The 26074-nt window shown below is 44.8% G+C and overlaps 1 protein-coding gene across 3 annotated transcripts in view; it reads right to left on the bottom strand.

Annotated features, from left to right (window-relative positions):
* Positions 1–26074, bottom strand: part of PLXNA4 (plexin A4) — a 446024-nt gene that overhangs the window by 146525 nt on the left and 273425 nt on the right. For all 3 annotated transcript variants that reach the window (XM_005550800.5, XM_074036650.1, XM_065542564.1), the window contains one exon: positions 25535–25666. In XM_005550800.5, the coding sequence (XP_005550857.2) occupies positions 25535–25666 (132 nt within the window). The remainder of the gene's footprint in view (positions 1–25534; positions 25667–26074) is intronic.

Here is a 26074-nt window from a genome sequence, read left to right on the forward strand (position 1 = left end):
GAAAAGGCAAAACTATGGTGACAGAATACAGGTCAGTGATTTCTAGGTACTGGAGACAGTGAGAGAAGACTGACAGCAAAGGCGCATAAAAGAATTGTGTGGAGTAATGGCAATATTTATATCACAAGTGTAGTGGTAATTATACTAATGTGTGTGTATATATATATTTCAAAATCAATAGGTCTTAGAATATAAATAATTTTGGACTTACAAAAAGTTGCACAAGTAGTAGAAAGAGCTTCTATATCCCCTTCTCCCAGCTTTTCCTAATGTTAAGATCATATATAGCCATGTCCTATGCTCAAAACCAGGACATTAACATTGGTACAATACCATGACCTGAGCTCTAGGCCTTATTCTAATTTCACCAGTTCTTTTTAATTTCTTATTCTTTTCCAGGGTCCCCCATTCCATGTAGTTGTTATAACTCCTTTGTAACCTCATCATCTCTCATTTCTACCAAGTTCTCAATCCTTCATCGTCTTTATTACTTTGACACTTATGATGAGTACTAGTTAGTAATTTTGTAAAATGTCTGTCAATTTGGGATTGTCTGAGGTTTTCACATGATTAGAATGACTTATATATTTTTGGCAAGAATACCACAGAAGTGATATTGTGCTCTTCTCAGTGCATTTTTTTTTTTTTTTAAGAGACAGGGTCTCACTATGTCACCCAGGCTGGTCTTGAACTCCTGGCCTCAACTAATCCTCCTACCTTAGCCTCCCAAAGTGTTGCAATTACAGGTGAGAGCCATAGCACCCAGCCTCCGTGCATCATATCAAATTGTCATGATGTTGTCAAGTCTTGTTATTGATGATATTAACTTTGATCACCTGGCTAAGATGGTTTTTGCCAGGTTTCTACACTATAAAGTAATTATTTTACCTTTGTAGTTAATAAATATTCAGGGTGAATACTTTGAGACTATGCAAATATCCAGTTTCTCCTCAAATTGTTGCCCACAATTTTGCATCCAGTAGTGACTCTTCTATAATTATTATTGTAACATAATTAAAAATTTTTCTTCTTTTCTTTCACATTTTGAATTGATTTTATCTTCTAATTGTTTAAAATCTTTTTATTTTGAAGCAGTTATAGAACCACAGGAAGTTGTAAAGATAGTACAGACATGTTCCACATACCCTACACCCAGCTTCCCCCAATGGTTGTATTTTACAAAATCTTAGTATACTATCAAATCAAGAAATTGACATTTCTTTAAAATGTGAGTATAGTTCTATGTCATTTTATTACATGTCTAGTTTCATGAAACCACCACCACAATCAACATCCAGAACTAGTCCATCACCACCATAAAACCAGACACTTAATATTGGTAATCAGATGCACATTATACCTCAGTAAAGCTGGCAAAAGACTGAAACCAAAAACCACCCAAACACTGCCAGGATCATATTATACTAAGCACTCTATAACTATCAGCTCTCATACTGTTGCTGCTTTACCACAGAGATAGGCCAGTCCCAGAAACAAACAAAGGGGCAAGGGACCTCTCCTTTTGCATGCCTCCCTGATTGCTGTTATTCTGGATGGATTAGATGGAAATGAGTTGCCAGCACCTGGGTCTAGCACTCTTCTAGCTCTATTGCAGTGACCCCAGGGCTGTCACCCCCCTGCATGTGACATGTGACTCTCATGCATGTCAGCCTGGGCTTTCTTTTGCCCCCATTTTCCCTCTCTGCAGTGACTATATTTTGTTATTTGCATATACCGAGTGCATCTTGCTTCCAAGTCTTTTCTGTTGCTGTTCCCTCTGTCTAGAGTGTTCTCCTTGAAGACATGCAGTGGCCAGCTCTCATGTCATTTATTCAGAAAGAGCTTCCTGGGCCACCCAGTCTGAAATGGCCCCTCCCTGCAACCCTTAGTCCCAGTTTCTCTCTGTCATGTGACTCTGTGTTATTCCATTATAGCACTTATTGCTGGAAGAAGCTGTCTTGGTTATTTATTCTCTGCTGTATTTATTGTCTATCCCTGGTCCCCTCCAGAATGTAAGCTACATAAATGCATGAGCATAGCCTGTTTGGTCCACTGCTGCCTCTCCACTCTGTCAAAGGAATATGAGTGGGGACTTTCTAAAACTGTTCACACCCCCAGAAGAGTTTTCCTGCCACCTTCCTTCTCATTCTCTCTCCTCTTTTCTTCTCTTTCAGCTCTCTGTCTGCTCCCGCTTCTAACACACACCCATTGAGATGGAAAATAAAGTATAGAATATCATTAGTGGAATCACAAGCAAACCCAGAGACTTCCTCCTACTCCCAGTCTTTTCTGCAATGACCCCCTCCTTCCCCACCCTTTCCCTTGGCGCCCTGCCTGTTGTTGATGGGTGCCTCCAGGAGGAGTGCCCACAAAGCAGGACTCTCCCTGAGTCGTTCCTAAGCAGCTTATTCATGAACTGCATTTAAGCTAATAGAAAAGGTTTCCCCGGAAATCTTCAGGCTTCTTGCTGTTCCCACTCTTCCCCTTTGCCCTGCTGCAATCTGGTTAGCCCTGTTATTATTATTTCTGTGGAATGGCATATATCCGTGCCATTAACTCTACATATTTCTAGCGGAAAAAGAATGGAGAGGAAGAACAGACTGATTATTTACCAAAGAAAAGACATTTTTTTCCTCTCTCTAGACAGCCAGGTAGATTTTCTGAACTCATTTCTGCCCTGGAAACGGGGCTCCTGTTTCTGAAATGAGTCTTCTGTGTTGGGGGTGGGCTCTGGTTTTATGGCCAGTGGGTAATAGCATTTTCTGATTTATGAATTGGCGTCTGAGGGAGCTGCTGAGCCCCTAGATGGATTCATCATGGGAAGAACAGCCATATAAATACTCCTGTCGCATAAAATTATTGTTCTCATTTTGATTTTTAAAGAATTTTCTTTTGTAAGATGGTGGGATTGAGAAGATATTAGTGAGGAAGCAAGAGAGGAAGGAGTCACTTGGCCCCTTTTTCCTAGAAGGCAAACATTTTTGTCTGGATATTCTCCAGAAACACTGGGTTGCTTAGAAGTGAATTACTAGAATGATTTATTTATTCAGGAAATCCTTGGCACTGCTTAAGTGGGGGAAGTTGGATCTCAGGAGTTTGACCCAGGCTCCAACTGGAAATTTTTTTTTTAACTGGTGAAGAAAAGGTCATTTCATGTAAGTTCCTCCCACCTTCCCTAAATCAGTGTGAAGATTCATTTAAATGCACCAGATGCTTGTGAGTATCTGCACGGCACCAACCACCATGCAGGTCCCGTGAGGGCTGCAAGCCAATTATAAGCCCTGGTGTCTGCCCTGCAGGAGAGTGCAGTCTGGAGGATGAGTGTGAGGATGACTCAGTATAGGACACAGGCTTTGAATCACGCACAGGATTTCCCTGGGGAGATGAGTCCCATGGTGTCCTGAACAGATGGCCGGATGAAAGCAGAGGCTCAGGAGGGAGGACACACACCATGTGGCTGCCCAGAAAATGAGAAACTGTTGGCAGTTTATGCTTTGTGTTTCAGACTCTTCTCTCCAATAAACCTGTAACCTCTCTTAGGACAAGGACCTTGCCATAGACTTGTTTGGTTCCTACCCCTTTTCTTCCCTGACTTTGAGGCTTAATACCTAGGAGGGAAGGAGAAACCACACTGTTTTCTAAGAAAGGCCAGATAGCATATAGCATATATATTTTAGACTTTGCAGAGGCCATATGGTCTCTGTCTCAACTATGCAACTCTACTGTTGTGGCCAAAGCAACCGTAGACCACACATGTAAATGAATGGGTGTGACCAAGTTCCAATACAAGTTTACTTCCCAAACCAGGTGGTTGATCAGATTGGGATTGTTGCTTGCCAGCCTCTCTACTGGGTGAAAAATAGTGCCTGTTGAATTGAGTTAGAGGGATGTCAATTAATAACAAGTGTACCTCACCTTTTAAAAATATCAAATATGACTTGACAAAGTACACAAATGTAGAACATGTGAAAAGAGTTATTTTCTATGCAGAAAGTTCCTGTGGCCAAATAACATACAATCTGTTCTATGAACACATGTCAGGAAATAGCCTCTTACATACAACCTGAATTTCAGAATTTTCTCCAGTGTGCAAGATATTGCACAGACACTATCTTTTTGCACAGCACCAGACTTCAGAGGGCAGTAAAAGGGAAAGAATCTCCCTTCTCATTTTATAGGCCTGAGGAGGGGCTGTTGCAGGGCCTGAGACAAGGGACTGGGAGGCAGATTCTTCTGGATGGGGGCAGCTCAGGCTGTTGGGCTGTCTCTAACCAGTATGTCTAACTATGGGAGGCTTCTGTTCATTTCTTTATTTCTTTGTTTTCATGGCAGAATAAACTCCAAATTCCAAGGGTCAACTAAGTGCCTACCACCAGCCCATGCATGGCCACAAAAAGCCTTTGTGTCATCAGTCAATGCCAACTAGTTAATAATGACCAGCCTCTTCACTAATGGCCCGAGGCAGGGGTCCTCAGGGCAGCGAAGGCCCTAGGAGAGACACTTGCCAGCGGCTGCATGGGGAGAATGCTTTGCAAGAAGCATATCTGCTGGCCACTATCAAGGGCATATCCACCCATGCTCAGCTCTTTAGAAAGGTAGTAATTAGTTTTTTCCCCTTCGGTGCTCACGGTGAATGCAGCAGAATCTGGTATTTGGAGAACCATTGGAGTCTGTCTCTCTCATCTTGATTTGCCTGAGGTTTATGTCTATAACTAAGAAATATCAAGACTACAAGGTAGTTCAGGGGTTGTATTCAGCTCCCAAGGAGATAAAAGAAACTTTCACATGTCAGGGCTTCAGGCAAGGAGAGGCCACTGCAAAGGAAGGTTGATTGTGACACAGCTGGCTGTACCACACGGTGTCTCCTGCAAACTGCAGGTGGTGATAACAATAACTGAATAGTAAGCTCCCAGAAGGTATAGAGCTTGTCTTGTGCATCTTTGGATGTTCTAGCATGAAGACATATGTACAAAGTTACAGGGACAAAGATTTCTAGACCTACAGAGTCCATTGTGGTCATCTGGAAAGTGCTTCCTTACTGGTGAGTGGTGCACACTGTGATGGGCCAACGTGTGCCACCAAAGTGAAACTTTCAGCCATTGGGGCAGCTGGAAAATACCTCGTTCCCTCTGGTCATTAGGGGACCTCCATCACTCGGGCTAGCTACACAAATACATTCATTTTCCATGTGTGTTTTAACATACTGACGGGTTGGAAAGCATTGATCTGCTCTACACATGAGAAAATTAAGGCTGGGCATGGTGGCTCACACCTGTAATTCCAGCACTTTGGGATGCCAAGGTGGAAGGATCACTTGAGTTCAGGAGTTTGAGACCAGCCCGGGCAGCACAGTGAGACCCTATCTCTATCAAAAATTTAAAACAAAAAATAGCCAGGCATGGTGGTGTGCCTATAATTCTCAGCTACTTGGGAGGCTGAGGTGGAAGGGTTGCTTGAGCCTGGTGGGGTTGAGGCTGCAGTGGGCCATGATCATACCACTGCATTCAGCCTGGGCAGCAGAGTGAGACCCTGTCTCAATGAAGAAAAAAGAGAGAAAATTGAGACTTGGAAGTCATGGTCTCACAAGTCAAGAACTTGAATCCAGTTAGCTTTACTCTGTGTTTAATACTTCACCTGCTGCTCCATAGCCACCACAGTAAACTGTCAACAAATAACTGTAGAAGGCAAGTTGTTGAGATTGAGAAATCACTTAAAAACTAGTGGAGGGAGAGATGATGACATTAGCATGGCTTGAAATGGGAGCCAGATGCCCAGAGCTGAAGCCAACATATTGCCAGTTTATACAAGGCATTCTTCCCTAGGTTAGTGACTTTCATTTTGACCATGACTTATGGAAAGAGATATGTTTTACATTGCAACTCAGGGCATACATACATGTCCATATATAGTTTCACAAATAGTAGTTAGCCTTACTAGGTTTGATGGCCACTATTCTATTTGACTTTATTCTATTCCATTAAAAAAAAATTCTGGTCATGACCCTTTAAATTGATTTCATGACCCACTAAATTGATTTCTTGACCCACTAATGTGCCATGACCAGCAGTTTGAAAAACACTGGCTTGACCCTATTCCAGCTCCCCTTCCCTCCTCAAAGGCTGGGAGAACAGAAGGTGAACGTGGAGACAAAGAATGAGACAAGAGATTGAGAGATTGAGATAAAAATAAGGAAGAAGGTGGGAGAAATACCAAAAATAGTGGAGGGGATAAAGGAAAAAATGGAAATTAAATGAGAAAAAGGGAGAAATGAATGAGAAATGGGAGACATAATGAGAAAAGGCAAACCCTATGCTGACAGATTCATATCCATGAAAACTGCTCTCCAGCTCCACAGTCATTCTGGTCACATTTATACAAGAATCTTCCCTGCCAGCATTAATGGCCATAGCCTTGATAATGCTGTCTGCCTGTCTGGGGATTTCATATCTGTCAGCACCATCTCAAATTCCTATAGTGACTCTCAGAGAGAATCTTCCATCTGTTCTTCAGGAAAAGAACAGAAAAGTCTAGAAGGCTATGGGTAAATTACCAAGGAATAGAAACTGACCACACCCACTCTACCCACTCCTTTGCACTGTGGGTTCTATAGACTTTGAGCTGAGTCTACACAACCAACTCTTGGTACAAAAGAGATTGTTTTATAAGGTAACAGAAAAGTGAAATTCAGAGATTGAGGTAAAGTTAATTTATAAAGAAGCTGCAAGTTTACATACTCCAATAGCCAGAGGTCTCTAACTGATTTTGACTGCACACTTCATAGTAAAAAATTCTTTGAGCATGCACGTACAATGCACATATATTTATTTACAAATAATATATATGCTCTGCTCATTAGCATCATAGCACTATCAAACCTTTAAAAAATTAGGAAATGAAGTGAGATAAAGATAAAATAGCATCTTAATTTGTATTTGATTTTATAAAGGAGTGATACAAAACATTTTACTATCACCAATAAAATTATTATAATGGTAAGAATGATGTGCTGGAATTGGTTTTATTATTGTTTAACACATTCGTTTAGCACTTAGTGATACAAGGCTCTAAGGTCTAAGGTTCAATGTATTTCCATACTTTGTTTTAATGGCTGTCATAACTGAAAAGGACACCTCACATAGATGCAGAGATGCAGAAAAGTGCATTGTTGGCTATGCTGAATAAATCAAGATAGTTTTCTTTTTCAGTCTCATGCACCAATTATGTGAAGAACTGTTGTTGAAATTCAGCTACTAGATTTCCATCTTCTCTGATGTCAATCAGCTCTTTCAACTAATTGGAGGGTGCTGAATTTTTATACTTTTTAAACAAAGGGGTCAAAATTCTCTGAAACTCTTCATTTGGAAGATTTTTAAGCAGGTAGAAGGTTCTGTTTCCAAGTTTTAAAAGTTTTAAGATATGAATTTTTAAGGTGTCACATTTACTCATTATCGGCAACAAAATCACATAATGATGAAAATATTTCCAAACATTTTTCTTTTCTCCCCAAATGATCTCCCCATGCCATAAATCCTTCTGAAAGTACTTACTTTCTTACCCATTTTGAATGTATTACCTTTATATTGGAGGGAAAGATTATGTGTTTGTTTTTTCAAAGTTACCAGCAAAGTGGCATACTCTGACAGCTGCTTGTCAGAAGTGAAAAGATCAGCAAATGTGGAACATTTTGGTTCTTTTAAAAGAAAAATGGCTAATTATGTTTCCATAAGCAGCAGACCTCTGTGTTGCACAAAAAATTTCCATGGTCACTTGTACATCATTGCAAAGTATTATAAAGATTTTATTTAAAGGATTGTTTTTATAACATTGATAATATCTGTCACACATAAATTGCAAATTTGTTGTAGTATGTTGAAACTGACTCAGCCAGTGAGGATGCCAGTGTCAAGCCCCCCAAGATGTAGGGTTCCCAGCATCTCTGTGCCTCCCTAATGCATGAATGACTGATGCATAGAGCAAGGCAGGCAGACACTAGCTAGCATCAACTCTATATTAAACACAAATAAAACCAGATTTCTTCTTTTAAATAAAAAATGTTTTAAAAAGTTATAGGCCAGGTGCAATGGCTCACGCCTGCAATCCCAGCACTTTGGGAGACCAAGGCAGGTGGATCGCTTGAGTTCATGAGTTTGAGGCCAGCCTGGGCAACATGGAGAAACCCCATCACTACAAAAAATACAAAAATTAGTTGGGCGTGGTGATGCCTCGAGACTACCCTGTATGCCCTGATGCACACCTGTAGTCTCAGTTACTTGGGTGTCTGAGGTGGAAGGATGGCTTGAACTTGGGAGGCAGAAGTTGCAGTGAGCCATGATTGTACCACTGCACTCCAGCCTAGGTGATAGAGCCAGATCTTGTCTCCGGAAAAAAAAAAAAAAAAAGCAGTAGTTCTAACAGTTTCCCGCTTGTGCTATTGGAGAGTGTTCCTTCTTAGCAGCCCTTGGCATCAAAATGCATAACACTAAAGAGGCAAAAGGGAGCTCAGTGTTTTAGAGTTTGGTCTCTGATATTCTGAAACAAAACACTAAATAAATAGCTTCCCCTAGATTATTGTGAAGTTGGGGATATTGGGTCATCAGTATTCAACTTTATTTTATTTATTTTTTGAGAAAGGGTTTTGCTCTGTCACCCAAACTGGAGTTCAGTGGCACCATCACAGCTCACTGTAGGCTCGATCTTCTGGGCTCAAGTGACCCTCCCACCTCAGCCCCCCAAGTAGCTGGGACCTACAGGCGCTCACCACCACACCCAGCTAATTTTTGTAGAGACGGGGTTTCGTCACATTGCCCAGGCTGGCCTTGAACTCTTGGGTTCAAGCAATTCACCGGCCTCGGCCTCCCAGAGTGCTAGGATTACAGTCATGAGCCACCGTACCCAGCTTAGCATTCAACTTTAATTGTGGAAGACAGAGTAATAAATATTTGACAATAAACAATGGCTCCTAAATTAAGAACATCTGAGAAGATGCAAAGTGATACATGAGTTCTCACTGAGAACTATGTAACTGGCAGCAGTAGGAGGTAAACTTTTAATAATAGTAATAAAATGTGTGCCTTTTAGAAAAGAACAGTGAATTAGAGACTGAGATCATGGACTAAGCTCAGAGGTGAGGAAGGCTCCACTGACCTAGGATAGAGAGATACGATCCTGGGCATTTGTGTGAGCATGAGCGAGCCAGACGTCAGTTAGACTCAAAGGCAACAGCTCCCCGGACTTCAAGGGGTAACCCTGAGACTCTGATTGATGAAGAGAACCCTCCTTTCCCCAAATCGCAAGAATGAAGACCAAGAAGAACTCGGCCTGTGCTCACCACAGAACAGCACACACACAGAAGAGTAACTGGGGTCAGGCCTACAGCCAGAGAGACTGGCCAAGGAAAAGGTCGAGGAAACCAGGAGAGCTGGGAAAAGATAGTTAAGTCTTTCCCAGTGAAGGTTCCACAATGCACAGATCATTCTAGGTACTCCTGGTAACATGAGTTCTGTGGCCAAATGACTTTGGGAGATACTACTTCCTACATTTGTCATTTGTCATCCCACTCATAGCTCAGAGATTCATAATACCCATTAGCATATTAAATGCACTATAAAATGCTATAGTCAAGATATCCACTTAACTCAAGGGCTGGGCACAGTGGCTCATGCCTGTAATCCCAGTGCTGTGGGAGGCCAAGGCAGGAGGATCACTTAAGCCCAGGAGGAGCCCAGTCTGCACAACACAGCAAGACCTCATCTCTACATAAAATTTTTAAAAATTTAGCTTAGAGAGAAATGGCACCTGTGGTCCCAACTGCTCCAGAGGCTGAGGTGGGAGGATTGTTTGGGCTTAAGACTTCAAGGTTGCAGTGAGCTATGATGGCACCACTGTACTCCAGCCTGGGTGGCAGAGTGAGACCGTATCTCTAAAAATCTCTGTATATCTATACATCTGCTCAACTCAGATCTTCTCAAACATATTTGACTAAAGAAAGCTTTTGTTTTAAAAAAACAAAATCCTGCAGAATTTTGGTTCTAAGAAATAAAGTTTGGGAAATGCTGGATTAATGTGCTTAAATCTGGACCAAGCAAGGACTAGGGGGAGGTCTACACATGTCACGCTTCACAAGAGTATCATTTGTCTCTTTAGAGCCCCACACTTTAATGAAAGTGAACATTTACCTCCCAGCCTGTGGATTAAAAGGTGCTTTGAGGGAATAAAACTTTCTCCAGAGGGCCTTCCTCTCCCACTGAAGGTGATCTCAGGTGTGAGTAGTGGCCCTAGCCAAAGGCCATGTCTCAAGGAAGGGGGTTGGGCACCTCAGTCCACTAGAACACCCAAAGGGCCTTGGAACCTGCAGACTCAGACTATGAGGCCACAGCCAACCGGGAGTGGGGCCGATGGAGGCCTCCTGGTCTGCTCTCTGTCACTCTTGGCGCCAAGAAAACCTAAAATGCCCCAGAGGATACAGAAGTGAGTTTATGAATGTTGGAAGAAAAATATTACAGGTGGATTTATTTATTTATTTTCTTTTCTGAAACCTCCCCCTCCCAGATTCAAGCAATTCTCCTGCCTCAGCCGCCCAAGTAGCTGGGACTACAGGCACACACCACCACGCCTGGCTAATTTTTGAAATTTTAGTAGAGACGGAGTTTCACCATGTTGGCCAGGCTGGTCTTGAACTCCTGACCTCAGATGATCTGCCCAACTCAGCCTCCCAAAGTGCTGGGATTACAGGAGTGAGCCACCACACCTGGCATAGTGGCTTTTTTTCAATGAAACATAGACATTCTTGTAATAGTCACCAGCATACTGAAAATCATAGAGATGAAAGCTAAGACTCATTGAGTCGTCATTATGTGCCAGGCAATGCACTAAGAATTTTATGTGCACTTTCTTATTTATTCATTGTAACCACCCAGCCAATGGGCACTAGGACATTCCCATGTTGCTGATGAAGAAACTGAAATACCCGGAGATTAAATAACTTGTCCAAAGCCAAGTGGCAGTGCCAGAATCCGGCAGCAGAGCTGTGATTCCAGCCCTGACCCACCTTCAAGCCATACAGCTTGTAACTGGATAGCCTTCTGCACCAGCTGGAATCCTTTTGGAGAAGGATTCTGTTTCTACCTGTTTCTCCACTCCTTCATTGTTTTTCTGGACTTTGTCTAAATAACTATTCAGATAATCTCCCCTCAGCCATTGTGCATATCTTCAAAACCATTGCATACGTCTCTGAGTCAGTTTCAAATTGATGTCTCCATTGTCTGCTTGTAATATCTGAAATGCACTTGAAAGACTCATATGAGATATGTAAATAAATGCCATTTGTAATTTACCCTTTTATACCTATATTGCATTTAGTAAAGTCATGTGACATCATTAATGCTAACTAGTCATCTTGAACAAGGGCATAAATTAATGTGCATCTATTTACTTTTGAAAACGTCCCATTGATATTCAAACGGAGTGTAAAATTTACTTAAGTATCAACATTTCTGGTCTGTTTTTCATAGAACTCAAGAGCAAGTCAATCAGTGCTCATGGAATTTAACCATTTCCATTAGGATACCATCCCTAGGGAACAGGGAAGTGGGTTGGAACGGTGTGAGTCAACTTCTACCAATACCTGGCCTGTTGAGAGGGGTGAGGTGGTCAAGGCCCAACCCCCACCCACAAGTGAGGATCAGTGGTAGTCTTAAGAAAGACCCCAAAGACTCCAGCCTCCAGACCAGAGTCCTTGTAATGACCTCACTCAAAAGCATGAAGAGAATGTGCCCTTCAAACTGACATCTTTTCCCTAACTCCACAAGAAAGTTGGGTTTCTGGAGCAATTCCCACAGTAGGACCATACTCTTTTCAACACGCTTCAAGCTGGAGTTTGCTCTCACTTTACCACTGCAGAGCTTCCAGAACAGAGCCTTCCCTCAGCCCTTCTCTGATTGTGCACAGGGACTGGCTCTGTGCGGGGCATGCAGTGGCGCTTACTAAACAGACATGGTGGGAGAAGAGCTGGAAGCTGGAAGAGAAGCAGCCCTAGTCCTGTCTATCCACCCTGTGGAGTCTCCTTATGTACTGCTAAGTGGACGATGATGGGTGGTTGTCTTTAAAAATGGCACTTAGAGTGCCCCGAAAATACCAGGACACCAGCGCTAAGTTAGGAGAAGGCGCTGTGACTGTCAGGGCAACTGCCGGAGACAGATGCTTAATGGAGTTCAGGATTAGAGAGCTGCCAGCGCTTTCCTTAACCACTGGCCCTTGGGTTTCCTCAGCTTTCCTTCTGCTCCACATCCTCCCTCACCCACCCCTGCTCTACCTCCACATCATAGCTCTTCTCTATTCTGGAGCAGAAAGAAGGAAAATGAGCCAGTTTTCCCTCTGCTCTAGAAGTCCTGGAAGATGAGTGACCAAAAGGTTCTTCAGCTGCCCAATCTGTGATAACTTCATATATCCAATGAGGTTGGACTCAAATGGATTCAGACTCCTTCCCCGGAGTGGAAGCAGAGTTACAGAGAAAAACCCAGAGGCAACATAGCTCTCTCTGATTAGGGTGGGAGACCCCAGCCTCCCAGGCCCTCCATCCCCTGGAAGGCAGTGCTCCTTACTTCGAAGGGAGTGTCTGCCTGAGTACTTTCCAGGGGCTTTGAGATGGATGGGGGAAGCACAGAATCCTGGGTAGCTGGTGCCTGCAGCTCGACTGACCTTTAGCCACCAAGCAGTGGTTTGTCCAGGTTTCCCTGCCCCTAACAAGAATTTTTTTTTTTTTTTGGACATAGAGTCTCACTCTGTCACCTAAGCTGCGGTAAAGTGGCATGATCTCGGCTCACTGCAACCTCCGCCGCCTGGGTTCAAGTGATTCTCATGCCTCAGCCTTCCAGGTAGCTGAGACTACAGGTACGCACCATAAGGCCTGGCTAACGTTTTGTATTTTCAGTAGAGACGGGGTTTCACCAACTCAGGCTGGTCTCAAACTCCTGAGTTCAGGCAATCTGCCCGCCTCAGTCTCCCAAAGTGCTAGGATTAACAATACATTTTCTAATAGTAATAAGAATAATGATAATGATGACAGCAACCACAACTTCCTACTACATGCTAGGCACTTTACATATATTAACTTCAATCCTAAAAGCACTGAAAGAGAGTTATCATCACTTTCATTTTCTACATAAGAAACCAAAGCATAAACTGCTCGAGTGAGTGACTCCAAGTGGCACAGCTGGTGAGTACTAAGGACAGGTATGAAAAGCCAAGTCCGTGGTCTATTAATGACCCCCCTGTGGCCTCCGTCCTGCATATGCTTGTGCTTTCTGGTCACCCCCATGGTCTGAGAGATGCCAGGCCACTGTGGTGATCATACTCAGATGTCAGAGACTTTTGCCTACACCAGTGACCATGTAGAAACACGTCTGTTGGAAAAGAACAGTGGGAGTGATGGGCTGCTTCCCTGCCTACTACCTCTGTGAGGTGGGGCTGGTGCTGCCCAGGGCTCCATGTACCCCAAGATGCCCTAAAGGTTGCAAAGGGGCTCTTGTCCCACCTTGTGTCAGGTTACAACAAAGGAGAAGTAAACCAAGGGACGTCCTTCATGGGGCCGAGGTGGGTTTTGAGTTCTGATCACATCTGCACTGTTCCATTACCCCATCCCCAGAGAGTCCTTCTGCCTTCTATAGCTGGTTCTGACATCTGAGAGTGGGGTGCATCACTTTTTACTGGGAAGTCAAGACGATGAATAGTATCTCTTCCTCTCACAGAGAGCTCCCTGTTCCTCACTGGAAGAGGGGGCTGGGGAAGGCATTGCAGAAGGAGCTGAACCCTGGATTCAAGCTCAGCTCCTCTCCCAAACTGCTGTTGACTCTGGATGACCTGCTCCCTCCTCTGTGCTTCAGTTTCCACACTGATCGCAGAAGGAAAGTGCAGTAGGAGTGTGTTGCACCAGATAAGCCAGCAGCATTTTCCAAGCCTAAGGTTTTAGGGTGCAGTGGACAATTCAGCACCTACTGACTGTAGGAAATGAGGGAGGGAAGTCACTTCCCTTCTGGTTCCTCCATTTCTGCTGTGGTAAAATGGAGACATCCTGTACCTTGCCTGAGAATGAAGTGGGAAGTGGGACTATCTCAATAATGACATTCTGGAACCTTCAGAATCTGTTCCAGACAAATGGGAAGGCTCCCACCTGAGGGAAATTGGGTGAAACACTGAGACAGCTTTTCTGTTTTTGTGAATGTCTGAGGTGGCTCCATTTCCTGTCACTCATTCCTCAGCCTTGTGCTTCAAGTTCACTCTCACAGGAGCTATCAGACACAGGCCAGCCTGGGTGCCAGGAGCAAACGTCCACATGGTCTTGTCACCATGTCAGCCATCCAAACACTAACTGGAGTGTACAGCTTGGCCCCCGCAGGGGCAGACAGGATGGCAGAGAAACGGCTGCATCACCATCCAGTGCACCTCACGTGAGACATGCTTGCAGACCCAGTGTTGAGAGTGGGAATTATTTTCACAGGAGCCCAGCACCTTTGGCTGGAGACAGTATCTTCACAACAGCATCTTCTATCAAATCAATGTCTATAGACCTCCCAGACTGCCAGACTTCACGTCACCTCCCTCAGAACATCCTGGGAGGCAGGGTGGAGACAGGGACGGACACTGAGGCGCAAAGAAACAGTAATGACTCCTTCATCACACAGGGGTCCCTGGTGGAGGCACCATCCACTTCGGGGTCCCAAGCCTCAAGCGATGCTGCCCTTTCTTAGACCATGGTACCACCTCCCCGTTGAACTATGGCTCCTTCTGAAGCTCACAGCGTGGTAAAAAAAAAAAAAAACAATCACGATGCGTCCTCTCACTTCTACCCTCCAGAGAGGCTAGCTTCACCATCTTTCAATTTCACAACCCCAAACAAAGAACTTACAAATAAATAGAAGAAGGAAAGGGACAGGACAACATGGACAGGCCTCCCCTTCTCCTCTTGTATGCCCGTCTGACCTCTCTATTTGAAAATGCAACCCTTTGGCCCCCACAAGGATCTTGACTCTATTTAATCCACTTGATTTCCTTTTCCTGGAGTGTTTATCACCATAAATAGTCTCTGATTTATTTCTTAGGTTGGTTCCTTCTTTGCTGCTTCCTTTTGCTAAAATCATAGGGATATGTCACTGTTTCTTCAGGGTTGTATTCCCAATGCCTTGACTGGTACTTGGCACATAGTAGGAGGGAGCTTATAGAATGTTTCTTTTCTTAAAAAGAACTTCATTTTTATTTATTTGTATTTTTAAAGAAGCCATCTCCCTCTGTTGCCCAGGCTGGAGTGCAGTGGCGTGACCACGGCTCACTGCAGCCCCAACCTCCTAGGCTCAAGTGATCCCCCTGCCTCAACCTCCTGAGTAGCTGGGACTATAGGTGGACACCACCACACCTGGCTAAGTTTTAAATTTTCTGTAGAGATGGGGTTTTGACATGTTGCCCAGGCTGGTCTCAAACTCCTGCCCTCAACCAATCCTTCTACCTTGGCCTCTCAAAGTGCTGGGAATACAGGTATGAGCCACAGTGTCCGGCTAATTAAAAAAAAAAATTTAGAGATAGTATCTCTCTATGTTGCCCAGGTTGGTCTGTGTTTCCTGAACAAATGAATGAATCAGGCCTGAGTAATATGCTATAAAGCAAGGTGGCCCTCGCCACTTCACTACTGGTTTATGCCGGAAGGAGCCAGGCAAGGCTGCTATCCTGGGCAATGCCTATGGGCAGGGGACTCACCTCCAGGCCTACCTCCTCAGGCCCCACAGGCGTCCGCATCCTGCTTTATAGCAAGGACTTGAGCACCAGCAGCTCAGGAGGACAGGCTGCAAGAGTCCCCCAGCACCTGGAAGCAGACCCACTGTGAAGAGGAGTCAGTAAAACAAAGGACATCATAAAAGATGGCTTTGGTCCAAACATGGCTGAAACAGATCCCCAAAGCAGAAATGTGTGTTTGAGGCTTCTGGCTTTCAGGCAGGCAAGGGCTGGTATGTGGAGAGGCAGAGACATTGAAATTCACTGAGAAATCTGCCACTTCCTCTGGGCCTATCAAAGAAGATACTTGCCTTGTCTGGGGGACAGCTGCTTCTCCCCTGGTGGGTGTCATTCCAGGGCACCCAAGAACAAGGACGGTCCCAGCTTTGCCACCTCATCTTCTCATTTATCTGCCTCACTGACATTTCCTCTCACCTCCCTCCCATTGTCTTGGCAGGTTTTTATCACATTGGTTTCAGTGTGTATAGACATTCCCTCGGGGTTACTGGGATTTTAGTAAATACACACCACACTCATACACATGCATGCACACACAAAGCAAGAAGGAGGCTAACAGAGACACACAGACAGGGATAGACACAGGGGAAGGGGTGGGTGTGCATATGCACACACAGCAGAGAGAGATTCAGAATCACGCAGAAGAAAGAAAAGACAGAGAGAAATGTAACACGGCTCTGAAAGAGACAGTTAAATCATGGCAAAATGACACTGATACCCCACAGTGCACACTCATACACTCCAAGCAGAAGTGTACACAACACGGCACTTGCTGCACAAGTTCACAGAGGGACCTACGCGTCCATGAGAAGAGAAACCATATCCAGCCTGCAGAACTATGTAATTTGCAAATAATCTAATAGCTAACATTTGCTGAATGTCCTTTCTGACCTAAGCTCTTTTACCTGGAATATCTCATTGAATCCTCGCTCACTCCAGGAGATCAATACTGTTTACTATAAATCCCCATTTCACAGGTGCACATGGAGGCTGGAGTGACCTGAGCCGGCCTCTGTCTTCAGCTGCCTCACTCACCACTTTCCCCTTTCTCCCCTCCTGGCAGCCCGTCTGGTGTCCTCAAAAACATATGTCACCTGCCTGTCTCTGGCCTCTGTGCTTGCTGTTCCCTCCGCCTAGACCACTTCTCCCCAGACAGTCCTCTCGCACCACTTCACTCTCTTCTGCTTTTTGCTCAAAAATTCCCTCCTTTGAGAATTTCCCTGACAACTGTCTTTAAAAGAGCACTCACCTCCACTCTTCTGGCCATCACCTTATTCCACCTGAGTCGTTTTAATTTTTCACTCTGTTCACTATTACCTGTTCTAAGCCATTCATTCATTCCCTCATTCTCTCATTCACTATCTGTCTCTCTGCCCAGAATGTACGGCCTATAAGGATAAGGACTTTGACCGTATTGCTCCCCATGGAATTCCTGGTAACCTAGAAGAATGCTTGGCTCAGAGCAGGTGCTCAGTAAACATTTGTTGAATATTGAACGAAAGAGGTGCTGAGGGAATGGGTGACGGAGCCAGAAAATGTATAGCATTTGTGTGCAGAGATATGCACATGTGTACACACACACACAGACACACACACATACACTCCATTCTCTACCTCCATTAATCATATAATCCTTACCCTGCATGTCAAGAGCTGGCCATTCATTCATCCTCTTTACCACCCATTCATCCTACCACATGCCAAGCGCTGGCCTCTTTCAGCATATGGAATGAGGAACACTGGAACCCAAGGAGAGTTTGTTTATTTATTTATTTATTTATTTTTTGAGTCAGAGTCTCACTAGGTCACACAGGCTAGAGTGCAGTGGCATGATCTGAGCTCACTGAAACCTCTGCCTCCCAGGTTGGAGTGGTTCTGCCTCATCCTCCCAAGTTGTTGGGATTACAGGTGCATGCCACCAGGCTCAGCTGATTTTTTGTATCTTTAGTAGAGATGGGTTTCACCATGTTGGCCAGGCTGGTCTCGAACTCCTAACCTCAGATGACCTGCCTGCCTCGGCCTCCCAAAGTGCTGGGATTGCAGGCAGGAGCCACCATACTCGGTCCCAAGGAGAGTTTCAAACAGCGGTGGGGATTCAAAGTTAGTTGATCTCTCCGGATACTTCTTTAACTATGGATTCATTAACTATTTCACAACTACTAAAATATGATGTGAAATATTTCCCCTGACTGTCAAATGCCTGTTTTCTGCACTCTGTGTCCCCCAGTATGGTATCAGATAAATCAGAGGGAGGCTGGAGGTGGCAGAGACCAGCATCTCCGTCCACAAAGAAACTAGGGACAAGAAGGGATAAAGGAGTGTTTAGAAGGGAGAGCAGCTGCTGCCTACCAAATGATAAAGAGGAACATTCCTCAGGGGCAGAGGTAACACCCTAGAACTTGCTGGGTTGCTGACTGAATCACAGTTATCTGGTTCTTAACAAAACTCAGAATCCTGCTATCTCTATTTAAGTCTTCAGGCATCATCTCCAGGCAGGAGGTCCTAGCCTCACCAAAATCAGAGTGCTTTCAAAGAAAGGCTGCTCTTCATCACAAAGAGATGAAGTCCAAAGCTCATTCACTCATATTAACTCTACAAGAATATACCTGGCCCCTTCTCTGGATGAGGTCTTCCTCTACCTGCTAGACACAAGAGAGACAAGGTCCCTGCCCTCCAGGAACTTATATGCTAATGCATAGAGATGGGAAATAAACAGGTAATTTTCATACTGTGGTGGGCAGCAGAAGTGAGTAAACAAAAAGACTTAATAGGAAGAAGTCAAGATGCCAGGATGAGGGACATTTATGTAGGGTGGCCAGTGGAGACCTCTCTGAGGACACGATATTTGAGCAAAAACAACAGGCATGAGGAGGAACCAGCCACAGGAAAAGCCAGAGAGTTGTCACAGCAGAGGAAACAGTGAGCATGCAAGTTCTGCAGCAGGAAGGAGCTAGGCTCAGGGACAGACAGAGGCCTGTTTGCTGGTGCACGGAGAGCCAGGGGCCAGAGCCACAAAATGAGCTTGCAGAGGTGGAGAGGAGCCGCAGGATGGGTCTGAGGGGCCATGCCAGGAGCTTGGGCCTTATGCTGAGAGTGATGAGATGCCCCTGATGGTAGGAGGGGTCCATGAACACCCATTCTGTTAACTTGGAAAGTGCTCACAAGCCTCCTGATTCAGTTGCTCATCTCTGCTCTCTCTTTACCTGTTGTATTAGCCCGTTTTCATGCTCCTGATAAAAACATACCTGAGACTGGGTAATTTATAAAGAAAAAGAGGTTTAATGAACTCAGATTTCCATGTGGCCGGGGAGGCCTCACAATCATGGCAGAAGGGGAAAGGCATATCTTATATGGCGACAGGCAAGAGAGAATGAGAGCCAAGCAAATATAAAACCATCAGATCTTGTGAGATTTATTTACTACATGAGAACAGCATGGGGGAAACCACCCCCCATGATTCAATTATCTTTCACCAGGTCCCTCCCACAACACTTGGGAATTATGGGAGCTACAATTCAAGATGAGATTTGGGTGGAGACACAGCCAAGCCATATCACCTATCATTGTATTGAACACAACACCAGGACCAAAAGCTCCTTTAGGCCACTGCCCTGCTGCAGATCCCAAAAAGATCAGAGAAGAGAGAGGCTGGTATGTAAGAATGGACAGCATAAAGCACACCATTTTCTACCACCGGTTTTTTATACAGTGATCCCTGTAAGAAAATGTGTCCTTCAATCCAATATAAACCTCTTGGATTATCATCCAGATTGCCACCCTACCATATGTTTAGGACACTCTTCCACTAAGATCTGGGAATACAGATGCTAGTATGTTTCATGGTAGATTTTAGTCTTCAGTTATAGGAGCAGCCAGAGCAGCAGAATTGAAACCGCAGCTCTCTTGAGCCCAGATCCATTCAGTCACTCATTCAACAAATGTGTATTGAGTATTTATTAGGTGTCAGTGCTGTTCCAGGGGTCTGTGATACACAAGTAAACTAAAAAGACTAAAAAACAAAAATTTATATTCTCATGGCGTTTACATTTTAAATGAGGAAGACATATAATACAGAACAATTATAAGAATAATATAGCAAATAAGAAGAGACTAAGTGCGATGGATAAAAATAGACCCAGGAGAGGAGATTGGGAGTTTATAAGTGTGAGTGGAAGGCAATCTAGTGTTTTACCTGTAGTACTCAGGGGAAGCAGATACCTGGAGAAAATTCCAGGCAAAGGGGAACAACCAGGAGAAAGATCCTGAAGCAGGAGACTGCCATATTGCAGGAGCATCACAGAGGACATCTCTGTGTCCAGGGCACTCTCTCCCACCCTGGCCCTGCAGAGTAGGGGAGGCAGGAGAGTGGCAGGTGATGAGCTTGGACATCTCATGAGGACAGAGCATATAAGGCCCTGTGGGTCTTCACAGGCACTTTGGCCATTGAAAGGATTTGAACAGACGAATGATACTATCTAACTCAAACTTTTGAAGGTTAACTGCTGCATGGAGAAAAGACTGGAAAGATGAAGGTGGAAACAGAGAGAATAGTTGGAGGGCTATTGCAAATATTCAGGCAAGAGACCATGGGGCTTCAATTCAGGTAGGTGACAATGAAGTGGTGAGAAATAGCCATATTCTGGAAATATTTTGCAGAGTCCGTAGAATTTCCTGACACACTGGATGTGGGGTAAGGGATAAAGAAAGGAATCAAAAATAACTCTAAGATTTTTAGCTGGAATGGCATAGTTGCCATCATCTGCCATCATCCCTATCATCTGAGATAGAGAAGACTACAGGTGAGGAGTGCTGGGAAGGTCGATGAAGAATTTGGCTTTAGACATGTTAAGTGAAGATATCTACCAGATGACCAAGTGGAGATGTCAGGCAGCAGTTGGATATGTGGCGCTGGGGTCCATTCTAATAGGCTGAGGAATTTTCTCCCCACACTTCTTTGAGTGACCTGTACACAGTAACTCCACCATCTCCAATGCCAGGGTCATCATCCAATACATTTTCATTATAGGACTGACTCAGAGATTGCAGAACCACTGCTCTTCACCTGTTTTTGCGAACGAAGTTTTATTGGCAGATAGTCGTCCCCATTTGTTTAGATGTTATCTATGGCTGCTTTTGTGTTACAACAGCAAAGTTGAATAATGGCAACAGAAACCATATGGTCCACAAACCCTACACTATTCACTATCTGACCCCTTACAGAAAAAGTCTGTTGACCCCTGGACTAACTCATTGGTATGTAATGTTGTTAACTCACATCTTTCAGGAATATTTAGGTCTTCACTTCACGTGAAGAAAAAAAAATAACAATCTGAAAGTTACTAGATGTGTCTCTTGTGTTATTTGAGCTCTGTGATGGAAGAAGATTATCATGATTATTTTCATTTTACAGATGAGAAAAGTGAGACTCAAAGAAGCTGATTGACTTGTCCAGGGTCATCAGCCAGTGGAGGATAGGTCTGGGCCTTGAATCTAGGTCTTCAGACGTCAAAACCCAAGCTACAGCCAATATATCAGTGGTTCCCAAAGCAACACAAAGATAGATTTTGTGTGGATGCAGACACGGAGTTTTAATAATTTTAATAGTTCTGTTTGATTTGTAAGTACATTAGTCATACTATATATGACTGACGTGTTAGATCCATAATACTACTACTTAAGAGACCGTTAAAGTAGGTTATCCAAGTTGAAACCATAAGTTAAAACAAAAACATAATGTAAAAAAATAGGACAGGGCAAAAGTCATGACAGTGATGTAATGGGCTAAATTGTTTCTCCCCAAAACTCATACATTGAAACCCTAACCTTCAGCACTTCAGCATATGGCTGTATTCGGAGATGGCTTCTTCAAAAAGTGTGTGTCAGTCCGTTCTCACTCTGCTAATAAAAATATACCTGAGACTGGGTGATCTATGAAGGAAAAAGGTTTAATGGACTCACAGTTCCACATGGCTGGGGAGGCCTCACAATTATGGTGGAAGGCAAATGAGGAGCAAAGCCATGTCTTACATGGCAGCAGGCAAGAGAGCATGTGCAGGGGAACTCCCCTTAGAAAACCATCCGACCTCATGAAACGTATTCACTGTCAGGAGAGCAGCATGGGAAAGACCTGCCTGCATGATTCAGTTACCACCCACAGGGTCCCTCCCATGACAGGAGGTAATTATGGGAGCTACAATTCAAGATGAGATTTGGGTGGGACACAGCAAAACCATATCAAAGTGTTTATGTTACAATAAGGCTGATAGAAAGAGGCCCTAATCCAATCTGACTGGTGCTCTTAGAAGAAGAGGCGAGTAGGACACACAGAGAAACACCAGGGCTTTGCTCTCAGAGGAAAGGCCATGTGAGGACATAGTGAGAAGGTAGCCATCTGCAAGCCGGGGAGACAGGCCTCAGAAAAAACAGCCCTGCTGACACTGTGATCCTGGACTTCCAACATCCAAAGCTGGGAGGAAACAAATTTCTGTTGTTTAAGCTCCCCAGTCTGTGCTATTTTGTTATGGCAGCCCTAGCCAATGAATACAAGTGATAGATTACTGACACACAGGAGGTTCTTCCTTTATCTGAACTTCCTTCTTTCCGTCTTACTCTCTGTGGCAGAGAGTAAGATCAGGCTGGTTTGTTTGTGCTCATCACGGACAACCTGGGAAGCAGGGAGTGGGTTCAGTCCCACCCTTACTCTCTGTGGCAGAGAGTAAGGTCAGGCTTCAGTTAGTCTTTCAGTTACTTAAGTTTGAGCTTTGAAATTAACTGAAGCAATAGGTTATTTGTGTTGGTACCTCTCTCTTCCAATTCTGGTTCAGTGAAGGCACTGGGGACTCATTCATTAAAAAATTATGAGGGGCCTATCACGTGAGATTGAGGCTGGCAAGGCATGGAATGCTCTCAAGTTGCCGGCAGCAACAGAGACAAGGAAGTCATCATCACAGTCTGGTCTGACAAAAGCTACTACAGACGTGTCTAACTGCAGGCTAGGAATAACCCAATGAAGAATGTGACAGTCAAGCTAAGTTTTGAAGGACAAGGAAAAATTAGTCAGATAAGAAAGGAAAGTGCTTTCCAGGCCGCGCTGACATCATGGCCAAGCTATGCCCTTAGCCTGCAGACACGGTGTGCAAAGTGTCCTGACCCATCATGGCTGAGGGAGACCCACCACCTGAAGGAGGCTGGAATTAGTCTTGATGCCCTGGGTCTGGAAAATACCCAGGTATATTTACCAAGCTGCTTGGCCCTGAGCTCTATTCCACGTGCCCAGTCTGTCAAGCAGGCCTGGGTTCCTCATGGGCTCTCCCCCGGGACTGGATTTTTGCTCCCTGCCTACCTTGGCCTCATCTGGTCTGCTGTGCTCAAACCCAGATGGACCATCTAGAATCTCAATACGAGCCCTTGCCTGACTGTAAGCACAGCCAATGTCTGGAAACTCCTGTCACAAAGTCGTAAAAACAAGAGTCTCTCCATTTAACAAGAACTTACTCTGTGCCAGCCATGGTTCTAAGTTTATTATATGCATATCTCATTCAATTCTTGGAACAAAACTATCTGATATTATTGTCACCTACACAGGACAGTAAAGAATGCTGAATCTTAAGGAGGTTAGGAACTTATCAGAGACTACATTTAGTAAATGAGATTTAAGATGCATGCTCAGTCATTCCAATGGCAACACCTGTGGACTTAATCATCGCACTGTTCCACAAATCTCCACCAAGAATCCACAAGTCCAGTGGAGACCACTGTCAGCCCAGGTGTTAGGGCTTTGAAATGGTCATTTGGGTGGCAGGCCAGTCTCCCCATCTGTGTGGAGCAGCCCTGGAATGGATGAATTCCCTGGCTCTATTCATTCCTGCCTTCCTTTCCAATGTGCCCATAATATGGAGCTCTCAGGGTGCCTCATTGCCAAGCCTAAATGGGTAGTGACCACATTACTCATCTAAGGGGAAATAGCTGAGGACAAGGAGGTGAACAAGGATTCAGAAGGGCCCCTCCAGGGAAGGAGTAATGCTCAGAATCCTGACTCAGTTCTCAGAGGGGCCTGATAACTCATATTATCAGCTCATGCTTTTTTTTGAAATTTCTCTTTATTTTTTTAGAGACGAAGTCTTGCTATATTGCCCAGGCTGGCCTTGAACTCCTGGCCTTCCAGCAATCCTCCTGCCTCAGCCTCCCGAGCAGCTGGGATTATAGGTGCAAGACACTGCACCTGGCTCCATTTATATTTTCCATCTTTGAAAGTCCTCTTATGTTTTAAGTCCCAGGTTCAGAAATGCTGGCTTTCAGATCAGGCAAGAAATCCTGAATATTCAATGCCTTGTGAAGATCTTCTCCAGATGATTCATGCCACCAAAGAAAGCTGCTTCCCCTCAGCTCCTAGGGCCTCTGAGGTAGGCTGGGAGTGGGGAGTTTGGAAGCTGTTATAAGAGCAAGGAATGTAGACAAATGGGAAGCCTTGTGCCCAGCTGCAGGCTCCATCTTGGTAGTCTCTCCTCCCAGGAAAAAAGACTCCACTTTCTACCCCACCTTGGGAATGAGAACATTCCCAAGCCGTGGCAGCCTCAACCAGGGCACAATGGGTCCCAGTGTGGCTAAAGTTGGGAGAACGGGGAGTCCGACACCAAGAGAAGATGTCATCGAGCTCTTGGGGAGGGCAGAGCTCCTGTGACTGCTAAGGCATAATGCACAAGCCCCGTGGGTGGCATAATGTGGAATTCATCTCCCCCACAATGCCGAGAGGGTCCAGGCAGAACAATCCAGACTCTGTTAGCAGGGTCCTCCAGAGAGTTCAGGCCACACTGACGAGGATGAAAAAGAGGAGAGATCTGCCCCTCATGGCTGCTGCTGCCACTTAGAGCTAATGCATACATATTCATGGGCTGGAGGGACAGCTCCAGGGCATGACCCATCCTCCACAGAGGCCACAGGGCAGAGGTACGGTGGTGCTGCACCACACTTGGGGTGGGCTGTGTATTGTGGGATGGAGCACTCCAGGCAGTGAATTAGAGGACTGCAGGAAATACCCTTAAATACATGGATGTCCAAGGTGAAACCCCTTCCTTTGCCTGATGCAGATATATGACTCCTGGCCTGAGCTCAAGGACTCCATACAAACTTACTTCCTTCTCAGCTCAGTTTGAGAACCAAGCCCAGGTTTTCGACTTCCTACTCAGCATCAGTAAACCTGCACCATATCTGTTCTTCTCGGGCGGGCTCCGCGGCACTTGCTGGAGTTTCCACAAAGAGTTGTATGTACACACAAACGTTCAGGCCGTGCCCTACCTCATCGTATCTCACCACACAGACTCTGTTTTCTGGGTCCTGACCATGGTGTTCCCTTAACTAGGCTCTTCTGGCAATAAATCCTTGCCTCCCACAGGCTTCTGGGGGCCAGGAAGGTGACTTTGGTATGAGATCACATTTTGTATAGGGAAATCTGGACCCACAATTTGGACATCTGTATGACGTTTCTTCAAAAGAAAGCAAATGTTGGCCCTGAACATATACACATGATTTTGAAGTTAGTGGATTTGTTCTAGAGTCTCCAATATTTTGATATTTTAAATGTTTCTTTCCTGTTTCAGAACACCAAGCCTCAGTCCCCAGGCAGCAAAACTGAAAAGATACACACTGCGCCAAATAAATCAAATCACCTCTCTGCAGCTGGCCTCCTAAGGTTTGTACTGAGCCACAGGCTAGTATTTAGCTGTAAGACAAACGTCTAGCAGAGCCCAAAGAGCCTTACCTGCCTCTCTGACATGATGTAGAGTTGCTCGTGGTCCTTGGAGAAGGCCATATCCCGGAGGACTGGGCCAGGATCCACCACCTGCACCGTCTCATACTGGAGAGCGTTGCCCCTGGGTCCATCCACCCGGATCTGTGGAGAAGAGGAGGAGAGTCAATGTGAGTTCAGATCCTGCACTGCCCACAGTCAAACTTCAGCCAGAGACCCTGTCAACAGCCGAGGGAGAGGGCATGAGTTCTGTCTCTACAGTGCTCACAGGCTAAAGCCAAGGAGTGGAGTGACATAAGCTCACCAAGGGCCTCAGGATGGGAGTGGCAGAGAGGGAAGCCAGGGACCAGGCTGGGCTTCACCAAAAATCCAGTCTTGATCTCCCTGGTTCCCTCTGCCTCAGGCTCAAGCATTTGATGCCTTTCTTGCTGGTCTTTGGAGAAAAAGATGAGGCTCTGAGGCTTGGAGGAACAACATGCTATTGAAGCTGCCTCAGATCAGAGTGTCACCCTGCATTGGAAAGGCAATATTATTTGCTGCATTTGTTAGCAG

Source organism: Macaca fascicularis, chromosome 3 (genome assembly GCF_037993035.2).
Source record: "Macaca fascicularis isolate 582-1 chromosome 3, T2T-MFA8v1.1".
Taxonomy (NCBI): Eukaryota; Metazoa; Chordata; class Mammalia; order Primates; family Cercopithecidae; genus Macaca; species Macaca fascicularis.